Below are 12705 nucleotides of genomic sequence, written 5' to 3'. Positions count from 1 at the left end.
AAAATTAAATTTTACAAAAATATCTTCATTTTCAAGTATTATTTTTTTTATTTAATTTCACCTGTCCCTTTTGTTTTCAGGGCTCTATAGCTTATGTACCCCAGCTTGCATGGATTCAGAATTGTACTCTTCAAGACAACATACTGTTCGGAAGGAATCTTGATAATAAGAAATATCATAAAGTTATCGACGCTTGTGCACTCAAAGCAGATTTGCAAATGCTCCCTGGAGGAGATCAGACCGAAATAGGTGAAAGAGTAAGTAATTAATATAGTTATATTATTACTGTGAATTAATTAGATTTGATAATTGTACTGATCTCATTTTTTTTTATTGTGTGTGTGTGTGTGAAAATAAACTTCGTTTTCTTCTAAAACGTAAATATTTTTCATTAATTTCTTCTATAAAATCCTAGTTTTGAAATCATGAAAATCTTCCTTAGCTCTTAGGGTTTCCTCTACATCTTGATAGTGTTAGAAGGTCTTTAAACTATACCAAATGGCATAAATCAGATTCTAATTGGTAAATTTGAATGTGAGATATTATATAATGTATTCATGAATATCTAAATATATTTGAGTGATATTTTATTTTATAGTCTATTTTACTGCCATCATCAGTGTTGGGGCGAGGGGTTTTTCGCAATTGAAAACAATTCTCCTCCCCAGAATAAATTTTCACTGGTTTGGGTTAAACTAATGGAGGATCTGAAATGAATATCAAAATAATGAAGAGAATTAAATAATAAAAAAAATAACCTTCCAATTGACATATACAATTTAATAAAATTAAAGTATAAACAATGAAAATATAAAAAAAATTAGTTGGTTTCTGTTGTTACAAAAACTAAAGAATAAATTGTGAAAATAAAAATCTTTGGATATACATACAAAATTAAGAGAAGTTTCTTTATACAAAAAAAAAAATAGTACCTCAATTGGTGAGAAATAAAATAAGGAAGCAAAACAAACGAAAAAATATGAAGCTTGATGAAAGAGGAAGATGGCCGGGGTCAATATGCGCATATTGGTAACATTCTCAGTTCCACTCTCATTCAATATTAACATCTTCGATGAGCTGGTGTCGAGTAGATTGAACGTTACAATTTTTTCATATAAATTTAAAAATATAAGTAACTTGTAGTAAATCAAACAAAAAATTTAAAAAGTAAAATGTAAATAAACAAAAAAAAAAAGAAACTGAACTTTTGGGCTTTAGCAATCAGAAAGAAAGATAACTCATTTTTTCAGCAGTACTAAAATATTTGAATTTTGTTAAATTATGACTAGTGAAAAAAGTTCCACCAAAAGTCCGATCTGATGGCTCTTAACAATGGTGTCGACATTGTCACCATCATTAGATAAATTGTCTATGGTGGGTGGGACATCTGGAGGACAAGTCCCTAGGAAGATATATGACTAAAGGTTACACGGATGGAGAGGAGTCGAAAGACAAGCTGAGCTGGGCTGATGGTGTGAGCAGCAGAACAGCAGAGAGATGACTGGTCGTCGAAGTTGCTGGTGGCATTAATTTAATTTCCAGCGGTACCAAAATATTTGAATTTGATTAAATTGTGAATAAGTTCTAAAAGTTTCAAATTCAATTTTGTTGTAATTTTATTTCCTGTATATGTTTTTTCTTTATTTCTTTTTTAATTAATTAAAATTTCTTATCTACTAATTTAATAATTTTAAATGATGGATTAATGTATGATTTGTGAGGAAAACTAATACATAATTTAATATTATTACGGATATTTATATTACGTGTGAATTAATTTTATTATTTTTATGTTGGAAGTTTATTTTGTTGGTGGCTTGAGAAAATGAAACCTTACAGGTCTCCAGCAAAAACAAAAAAGTTGAAAATTTCCAACTTTCCCAGGAGGGTGAATTTTTTGCACATTTTCCTAAATCAATTTCTAACATACGATTATAAGAGTGAATCAGTTTTCATATTTTCCTAAATAATCTAAAAACCTTTGTTAAGCTTGCACACTTTGATGTAGGCTAGATAAGTTTTCTCTCTGTCTGATGATAACTATAAATTTTATAGTTTATAAACTTTATAGTATAAAGTATACTTTTGCTAAATTTTGAGGCAGTAAAAAATCACTAAGATATATATAAATAATCATAAATTCGATGTCTTATATCTTAAATTCAAATTGTGTCATTTGGTTTATTTTAACATCCATTTGATACCATCCAAATTTGAAGTTGATGAGATGAGTGAGTGTTCAAGGAGCTATGAAAGATAATGGAATTGATTTTCAATTTTAGCATACCAAAAAACATAAAAATCAGCCTATAATCATCAAATAAAACTTCTGGTTTCAGACCTGTGTTATCCATTTGTTACTTTTCTCTTCAAAATCCAAGGAAATACTTTATATATTCATTTTGTAGGGCATCAACGTGAGCGGTGGACAGAAGCAAAGAATCAGTCTGGCTAGAGCTGTATATGCGGATTGCGATATGTACTTCTTAGACGATCCTTTAAGCGCTGTTGACAGCCATGTTGGGAAACATATATTCGAGAATGTCATTAGTTCAAGTGGTGTTCTCAATAAAAAAGTAACTTATTCACTTTACTTTATTTATTACCATTAAGTATAAATTATTTGACATGTGAAACAAATGACAAAATGGAATTTTAAAAGAAAGAGAAAATATCAAACATAATTTTATTTTTTTTAAATAAATAATTTAATATCTATCCATTTTAGTCTCAACACATTTTATTTTTCTTATAAGTCCGACGTTTCGGCCAATGTTTTGACCTGGGCAGAATAGCCTGCATGGAGTTAGAGTTTTTAAATCATATAATTCCAAAATTGTATTAAGATTGTCCCTGAGGATGGCCGGATTGGCCGAAACGTCGGACTTATAAGAAAAATAAAGTGTGTTGAGACTAAAATGGATAGAAATTAAATTATTTATTTTAAAAAAAAATTATCAGTTCAATAAAGTGTTTAAGATAATAAATTAAATTCACTTCTAACATTTTTTCTCACAATTGGTTTGATTTCTCTGTCTAATCCATGAATAAACAAAAACGTTATATTTTTTTACTTACTTTCCATTTTATTTACTATATATTCTATACTCAAGTATAGTATAGACAAAATATTTATCAAGTGTGTAGAGGAAATTATTTTTAAAACATTGATCTTTAAAGAATTATTTTTCCTCCTTCATGGTATCAGAGAGAAAAGTTTCAGTAGATATGAGAAGCCTACAAAGGATGAGAATAAGAATGATTTATCAATTTGGTTAATTCTGAAGCTTAAAGTCAAAAGAATGTTTTTTATTTTTCAATTTATTTATTATTATTTTCAACAGACAAGAGTGCTGGTGACCCACGGAATAACATTTTTACCAGAGGTAGACCTAATTGTTGTTCTCAACGATGGTGAAATCTCGGAAGTTGGAACATACCGTGAATTGCTAGAAAAAAAAGGAGCATTTAGCGATTTCCTTTTAACACATTTACAGGATGTCCCAGAGGAAGAACTGGAAGGTAATGGTTTAAAATGGTGATAAAGATTATTTTTTGTTTTGGTTTATTATTTAATGTTTATTTCATTAATTGACCTTTGTGGGGGAGTGGCATGGCTCAGTCTTAAGGTACTGTCCTACTACTCCAAGAACCCGAGTTCTAATCCGGCTGTGTCAGATAATTAGTTATTCTGTTATTGTAGCCGTGAGTCAATCCTGTGGATTTGTGTGCCCTTTAGGATCCATCCAGCCTCATAAACTGGATACCCTCAATTGGGAAAAAAATTTGGCAGTCGAGTATGATTCTGACCAAATCTTCTCCTTAGACAACCATTGTTCTAGTAACAGTTGTAGCAGTACTTCCTTACAAAGTACTGCATGGGTTATTGTGGTTCAGATTCATTAATTAATTTAGCTTTGTAATTGACCAAGAAAATAAAAATAATCACAATCAATATTTGAAGTTTTACATCTCAAGATCTGTTTAATATAAAAAAAATCTGTCTGTGTGCTGTTTATGGTTTCTCCCCAAAACTATTAGGCTCATTTTTCTTGTATCTAGCACCTAAGTCACATCTTCACCCCACATGATTCTTGGAACTCATCATTTACTATTTGTTTTTAAAATGGCAGCCAATTAGTGGTTCTATAAGCCTAAATCTCAGCCACTTATGAAAATAAAGTACAAATATTAAGTATTCTGGAATCACTATTCCAAAACCTTAAAATAATAATAATAAAACAAAAATAAAAGTGAATATTATGTTTTGAAGGGTGGTCCCAATTTTGTTGTTTGTTTTTTTGTTTTTTTTTAGGCTTCGCCCTCAATGCTTGTGTAATAAATTGGGCATCTTGTGAGCTCTCTAGATATTTACTGATATAATAAATTATTAATTTGAATAATAGACCATTGTGTAATTATTTTCAGGATTTTTTTTTTTTAAATTCATACTAATAGATTTTTTTTTCTTTAGAAATTGATGCAACCATGAAAGAAGATCTTATAAGAAGCAATCCTGATTTTCATCGTCAGCTAAGTCGAAGTAGGTCAATGAAATCAATATCTAGTTCCAACAGCTCTCTTTCCTCTAATTTAAGAAAGTAAGTCAGACATTATAATATCATACAATAATTACAGTGCAATAACATTTTATTTGTTATATAACTTATTGTATTTATTAAATAAAATACTTCATTTGTTATATTTAATTTCATAATTGCAATAAATGTGTAAATATAATTTATTTGTTAACAAGTTGTGCTGACATTTTCAACAGGAGGAGATCTTCCCAAGTATCTCAAAAAAGTTTAAATGAAAAACCAAAGAAGGACAAACTTATTGTAGAAGAAAAATCTGAAGAAGGGAGGGTAAGCTTATTAAAATTACTGTTTTATTTCAATATGATACTTACCAATATACACCATATACATTATATATTACACACCATATAACATACATTATAACACATACCTAATAGTGCAGCTGAGATAAGTTAACCTAAGGTTTTTGGAAAGTACAAAATTTATTCCATGGATCTTGGAACAGTGGCAGTTATTTCATTTGTATGCAGAAGAATTTTATACCAAAGTGCACTTTCATGAAATCTCTTGAACTTTTCCTACAGCATTGTAGGCGAGGTTGACTTTCACTAGTGAAAGCATGTTTTTCCATTTGACTATTCAACTTACACTATTGATACTGGTAATCGGTGGGGAACTAGTCCGGAAAGTTGGCCTAGTTATCCTTTTTTCCAACCTCTGGTTGCTAACTTGAAGTTGATGCCACGTACTAACCAAGGTGAGGGTTTCTACCCTATTTAAATATTAACTGCTGCTGGTGGGAATCAAACCCAAAATGTTTCAAACTGACCCATGTTCCAACCTGCACGGCTGTTATGTCACTCCTTAACTTATACTAAGTTGCTTAGTGTAAGTCGACCATGACTAGTTATTATCAACCTTTCTTAAAACAGGCAACCTTTCTTTTGACTGTTACTGTAACATATATGAAGAAAACTATAAAAGAAAGAACTTTGTTTTTTCAACAAAATAATATTTAAAAAAATTCAATTAATCTTCCAGGAATTATTTAAGCTAATTATTAGAATAGATAAATAAAGTTGTTAATATACTTTGCTTCCAACTTGCTACTTTAAAAATTACTGCTTTTACTTCCAATGTAAGCATACAGATTAGTTTTATATTTTTCTCCAAGTTTCACTTTCACCACATCCCTTACAAGATAGATTATGGAGTTGATTGTTTAAAAAGTATGGTGTAATATTGTTAATCTGAACTAATCGCTGCAGGGGAGTTTTTGGATTACTGAAAAGTTTGGATTAAAGAAAGTATTAGGAAAAATGGTGTAAAAAATTAAAAAATATGAATGTACATAACTATTTATTTATTTTTATTTAATTTTTTTTTTAAACACTTTTTATTGGAAATTTGACAGTTTGAAGTTTTAAAAGATTAAAAAAACTGTCTTTTACATCCCGAGTAATTCTAGGTGATGATTTAATTTTTTAAAACTATAAGATTTTTCATTTATAAATGAAAAAAAAATACAAATAGAAATAAAAAATACTCTTCTAAAAACATTTGTATTATTCATATTCCTACTAGTAATTAAATTAGTTTTACAGAATCAAATGATTTACACAATAGATATTATTTATTTCTAATTCCAACAAAATAATTATGAACACTTCCATAGGAATTAGGTTACAGTAAAAATTTTGACTTTCGATTTTCTTGGTGATTACAATAACTTAACTATAGACAAGAAAGTTTAAAATGTCCTTTGTATATGTGCACTTTTATATAAAAACAAAAACAATTTTTTTTTTTAGTTTTCTCAAAATAAGTAACTTTTTTTCTTTATGCCTGTTCAAATTACTGGAGTGTTCAGAGTACCGAAGTTCAGTTTATCGAGATTACTCTGTACATTAATTTAATTTTGGCAATTTAAATTTAATAATACATTTAAATGAGAAAGAACTAAATTTAATTTTTTACAGGTAAAATGGTCGGTATACTCAAATTATTTCCAAGCTGTAGGATGGTTCATGTTTTCTACTACAGCCATTCTATCGGGCGTCAATCAGGGTATGCTAGTAGGATCCAACTTATGGCTCTCTTCATGGAGTGATGACCATAGCACTATGATAAATGGTACCCAGGACATCGGGAAGAGAAACATGTATCTGGGTGTCTACAGTCTTTTTGGTATCGGCCAAAGTAAGTAGCATATATTATCTGTATAATAAAGCCTGGTTAACTGACTTCTGTTATAATAACTATGTTAATTGCGAAAAAATGTATTTGTAACTTCAGTTTATTTATGCATTTTTTGTCTCTCTCATTGGAACATTTATACTGACTGCAGCTTGCCTTTATCAGCCTGTACCAGGCCACTTCAATGCCTGCTAATACTGACTGCAGACTGCCTTTATCAGCCTGTATCCAGGCCCTAATTCCCCTGCCATTGGTACTGTGATTGTGTACGTCCCACAGCAGTGAAGTATTTATACACACGTACCACAGCTCTAATTGTTCATGACTTTACATAACAAAGTTTTAAATATAAATTTAAAATACAACTAACTTGTGGTTTAAAATATTAAAAATGAACTTATAATTAACATAAAGTAAAAAAACAAAACAATTGAAAGTAAAATGAAATTAAATAAAAAGAAACTGAAATTTTGGGCTTTAACAGAAGGTACTTTGGAAGAAATCTTCAAGGCTTTCGTTCATTATCAGCACAGCAGATACATGAAGTGGTTCCCAGCCAGCTTTACTGCTCATCCTCAGTCTTAACTGTTGATACCTCGCCAGGTGGAAAGTCCTGTGTTCAATGAAAACGAAAATTTTTTTTAGGTCACTAGTAGAATTGTTAATTTGGTTGGAAAAAAATTTAATTTGTCTGATAAAATGTAAAATTTGTCTTTCCAACAATTTAAATCTTAATTTTTTGTATGTTAGTTTTGTATCCTCCAAATTTTTTCTTCTGTTAATAAATTATTGTAACTTAGCTATACTCATCCAATGTGGCTCGCCAGTCATTCGTAGTTAGTTGGCCCACTAGGGCCCTGTTTCATAATAAAATACAAACTGAATACTATTAGTCTTGTAGATTTATTTTAATTCAATTACACTGACTTGTACAGTAGTAACTTGTACTTTAGTATTTTTTAAGTTCTGTAATATCACTAATAGTAATCCCTATTATGAAAAAAAAAGTATTAGTATTATTACCATTTTATTAAATTATTCTACTAGGTTGATACTAAACCAGGTCAGTAAATAGACCTGATCCAAATGTTTTTCATTACAATAAATAGTTCATTAATTTTTAATTTGGCTTTTTATTAACACCTAAATAATTTGAATTAAAAAACTGCTTATGACCACGGACACTGCAATGTGTTTGAAACATCAGGAAATGACAAGAAAATATTAAAATATACCTGATTAATCTGTTATAATTGTTTAATTAAATTTGTAACAATCATGATAACCAAGAAATCATTATCTAATTTTTTTTATTTATATATTTTTTTGCGGCCTGCGACTCCTTAACTAACATGTATTTGTGGCCCCTATGAAAAAGTTGAGTACCACTGCTGTAACTGATTGTGGGATCTTTTAATTTTAACTACTAATTTGTCACATACTAATTAATATGCCTGATTCATAGACCTTGTCTCTTAAATAGCAGAGCCATTTTTTTTACTTTTATGTTACCTTTACTTGAAATATATAGTAAGGGAAACTATTGGTCTAAATAAAGTGGTCTGTGTGTGAACAGCCTAGCTGAAAAACAAAATGTTGAACGAAATTGAAATTACATATTTAAGATGGATATGTGCTTGAAATATGACAGCAAAATTTTTGATTGACTGACCAAAACTGCCGCTTTTTCAAATTTTTCTCTAATTTCGTTGAAAACTGCTCCAATGATTTTTAATAAACTTCAATTAAATGTTTTTTTTTTAATATTAGCTAAGTCTTCTCCTTATTTTAAGAGGTCTAAGAGGAACATTAATAATAACGTTATAAGTTATTTGGATGGGTAATAAGAAATATAAAATATTTAAAAACTTATTAAAAAAAGGAAAACATATAAGAGGGTGACGACAAATGTTTTAAAAGTTGAAAATACACTACAAAGATGACAAAATTATCGGAAGGTGAGAATACGTTAAAAGTTATTTGGACGGGTAAAGAAGAAATTGAAAATATTTAAAATTTACTTAAAAGAAAGCGAATACCAAGGTGATGACAAATGGTGTAGAAAATGTATATAGAGTTAAAAAAAAATTCGTTACAAAGATAAGGAAATTACCTGAAAGTGAATTTTGACCACACCCCCAACCATCTTCTTCTCATAAATATTCATCTTATTTTTATTTAAAAAACATTGCTGAACTTTTTTTTTTGGTGCAATTAAATTTTATATTTAATTTAAGAAAAGTTATAAATTTTTTTTTTTTTATTATTTTGTAAATATCTTACTATTTATCTTCTCTCTTGTCTCTTTTTTTCTATCTTTTCTTTGCAAGTATAATATTTAATTATTATTAATTTGTATTGTTTGTTTTATTTTTAGCTATTGCAACATTCTTCTGTTCTCTGGCTTGGTACATTGGTTGTGTTAATGCTGGAATACATTTGCATAATATATTGTTACTGAATATCATGCGTTCTCCGATGTCATTTTTTGATACTACTCCTCAAGGAAGAATCCTTAACCGATTTTCAAAGGAAATAGACGTACTTGATAATTTGATACCTTTAGTGATGAAGCAGGTTTTCTCTTTTCTTTCGCCGGTAAGTTATTTCGTATTTGGTTTTATTTTGCTTTATTTTATGATTATTACTTGAAAATGATTTTTTATCAAGTAATTTATTATTTGATTATTTAACATTGTTTAGGTGCTAATTAGTGATTTATCCCTTTGCTGATTTTTACCCACTATAAAAATAGCTTTTCAACTTTGAAACTTTATTAAGACAATAGTCTATAAAATAACAATGGAAGCCTAAACACAAATAACTTATTTGTATTCATTTCTTAAATCCCTCAAACTAATTTTGTATTTTTACTTTAATCATATACTTTTTTTATATTTTGTACTTTCTCTTATAGGTAATTGGAACATTTATTGTCATCTGCTACTCTACACCATTATTCACTTTTTTGATTTTACCAGTCGGAATTCTCTATTATCTCTTACAGGTAATCTAACTTCATTGGCTGTCTTGTTATTAACACATTATTGTAATAATGAGAAGTTTAAAATTTAAAATTTTGATTTTACAGAAATTTTATATCGCTACTTCACAGCAATTAAGAAGAATAGAATCTGTATCTAGATCACCAGTATTTTCTCATTTCAGCGAAAGTATTACAGGTATCTATATTAATTATTGTAGAATAAAGAACGTTGTCAGTCAAATTGTTGGTTAAATTTATTCTATGGACTGTAAGTAGGGCACTAAAAATTGTTGATTTGAATTAAATGATAAATTAAAGATAATGAAACAATGAAAGGAAATAATGAGGTATAGATAGTGGACCGTAGATAAATGATTGGAGAAGTTTGTCGGGGGGGTGCGGTCAGCAAAGAACAACATAAATAAACATACATAAAAAAAAAAAAATGTATTTACAATTGAACAAATAATTTAAGGAAATATATGATTCAGGACAAAATATCTAAAAATATGTAAAAAAATAACAAATATATCAGAAAATATGTGATTTACAACAAAATATGTAACAACATGTAAAAAAGGCCAAATATTTAAAAATATGTGAAATAAAAATAATTCGAGAAGTTTGTCGGGGGGTGCGGTCAACAAAGAACAACATAAGTAAACAAAACCATATTTATTTATTTAATGCCGACGTTTCGACCTGAGTTTCAGGTTTTCATCAAGGCTATAAAACAAAAGAGATAACAACATTTAGAGAAACATAAAATTGAAAAGGAATAGTATACAAACAAATTTGGAATTATACAAAATATTTTTTTTTTTATTTATTTATTGATATTTACAACTGTATAAAAAATACAACAAGTAAATTTGATCATAATGACATAATGATATGATGCAGCATATAGAAAAACTACCCAGTAGTAGAACTCTAAAAACAGTTTCCAATATAAGGTCACGAGGCCATCTTCTTTTCAGGCGCCTCGGAGGATTGCCAGGAATGGAAGAGGAAGCAAGGTTAGAAACTAGTGGGTTTGGGTGGTTAGGGAGTTTATTATGGAAGGAATAATATCGGGTTCGGGCTAGATCGGTTACATAAGGAACATTTAGGTCTTTATGGATGGTTTTATTAGTAACAAAATAAGGAGCATTGAGGATTTTACAAAGGATTTTAGATTGTAAAGATTGGATACTAGAGGAATTCGAAATACAAAATATTAAATTGAATCATAATTGATAACTGATAATTGAATAGTAAAAAAAAAAAATTGATTGATAATCGTTGAATTAGATGGTAGTAGATTGAAAACAGTGAAAGATGAAATATAATATCAAGTAGGTAAGAAGATATGTATAATATAAGATATGCAAGTAGTGTCTAAAAAACTGAAAAATATTGAATCTACAAATTGAACAATATGACAGACAATGAAAAATAGTGAGTGGCTTATATCTGAATTACAGTGTGGAGTATTAACATATATACCTATACTTAAAAATATAAATATATATATTTTTTGAAATCCGGTCATTCGAAATTTGAAGTGGAGAGGAGGTGCATCGGATCATATTGTGCGTTTCACTTTATTTTTTTAAAGAAAAATGCCAAAATAATGGACAAACAAGCTTTCTGTTTATTATGAATTGAAAGAGACATTAAACTAGGTTCTTATTATTTTATATCTATTGATTTACAAGTAAGCATCAGTTCAACTGATAGTCTTGAGGTCTTTGTGTTTCTGGTCAGTAACGTCAATCTCATTCTGTCTGACCATGTAGGTGTCTCATGAGGATAAACAATTTTATTAATGAACAATTGCTTGTTTCACAGGTGCTGCAGTGATCAGAGCCTATTGTGTCCAGACCAGATTTATAAAGGAATCGGAAGAGAAAATAGACATAAACCAAACTTCATCTTATTCAGGCGTAATTGCTAGTAGGTGAGAGATCATGTTGTATTATTATAACTTTTTGACTTTATATTTAATCTGACAATCAGTATCAAATTATTACATAACGGTGCTTTATTTGTTGACCATGGATATTATATGAATAAAAGATGGTTTGGAGTGCAGTCAGTGAAGGACACCTTTTTGAATATTCCCAACTTTGCCTGTCATTACTTATTTTCTCCACAGAACCAGCCTTTTAAATTATAGTTAAATTCATATTCCATTAATGTTTATTTATTATTTACTTAATTATAATATTTTGTTACCCGTAGATCTTAGTTCTCATTAATATTTAGTTTAGTTTATATTTATCTTACAATTAATAATTAATAATTTGATAGATTATCAACAAACGTTTCCATATTCACATTTCTACTAACAAAAATGTTTTTGTATTTTTTAAAATATTTGTTACAAAAATATGTTTTTGTATTTAAAATATTTTTTACAAAAATATGTTTTTGTATACAACTGAATAATTCCATGTTCATAGAATGTCTGTGGTTTATTAACAAAAAAGTGATCAAGGTGCTCCCTCATTTTCAAACCGTTTTCCACTTAAGGAATTTTTTAGAGACTGGAAAATAAGTGGTAGTCACTAGGAGCAAGGTCTGGTGTCTGTAGGATTTCCTCAAGGTAGTATTCTTGGTCCCATCCACTACACGGTCTATACAGCTGATATTCCAACCAATCCTAACACTATCCTCACCACATATACCGATGATATATGTGAGCTCGCTGTTAATAATAATCTATTAATTATATCCCAAAATCTCCAATCCCATATCACAGCCCTCAAAGATTGGTGTCGTAATTGGAGGATTTAGTTAAACTCCAACAAATCCCATCAAATCACCTTTACCCTTCGTCGTAAACCTACTGACTGCCCTACAGTTTCATTTAATGATGTTACTCTTACTGCTGTCGAACAGATCCGCTACCTTGGACTACATTTGGACAAGAGATTAACCTGGAATCCTCACACCAGACTGAAAAGACAGGAAACTGCATGTCGATTTCGACTATTA

General features: G+C 29.2%; 1 protein-coding gene across 1 annotated transcript in view; it reads left to right on the top strand.

The window, feature by feature from the left end:
* The window catches only part of LOC106682397 (multidrug resistance-associated protein 1), a 57399-nt gene that overhangs the window by 32358 nt on the left and 12336 nt on the right, over positions 1-12705 (top strand). Inside the window, exons 16-25 of the mRNA XM_067049499.1 lie at positions 81-257; positions 2409-2576; positions 3345-3522; positions 4475-4601; positions 4778-4868; positions 6521-6740; positions 9115-9335; positions 9655-9744; positions 9829-9919; positions 11557-11665. Coding sequence (XP_066905600.1) covers positions 81-257; positions 2409-2576; positions 3345-3522; positions 4475-4601; positions 4778-4868; positions 6521-6740; positions 9115-9335; positions 9655-9744; positions 9829-9919; positions 11557-11665 — 1472 coding nt within the window. The remainder of the gene's footprint in view (positions 1-80; positions 258-2408; positions 2577-3344; positions 3523-4474; positions 4602-4777; positions 4869-6520; positions 6741-9114; positions 9336-9654; positions 9745-9828; positions 9920-11556; positions 11666-12705) is intronic.

The sequence above is a fragment of the Halyomorpha halys genome, unplaced genomic scaffold (genome assembly GCF_000696795.3).
Source record: "Halyomorpha halys isolate HHAL.00 unplaced genomic scaffold, Hhal_1.1 Scaffold410.1, whole genome shotgun sequence".
Lineage (NCBI taxonomy): Eukaryota > Metazoa > Arthropoda > Insecta > Hemiptera > Pentatomidae > Halyomorpha > Halyomorpha halys.
The sequence above is the reverse complement of the archived record's forward strand: the minus strand, read 5'-3'. Positions and strand labels throughout refer to the sequence as shown.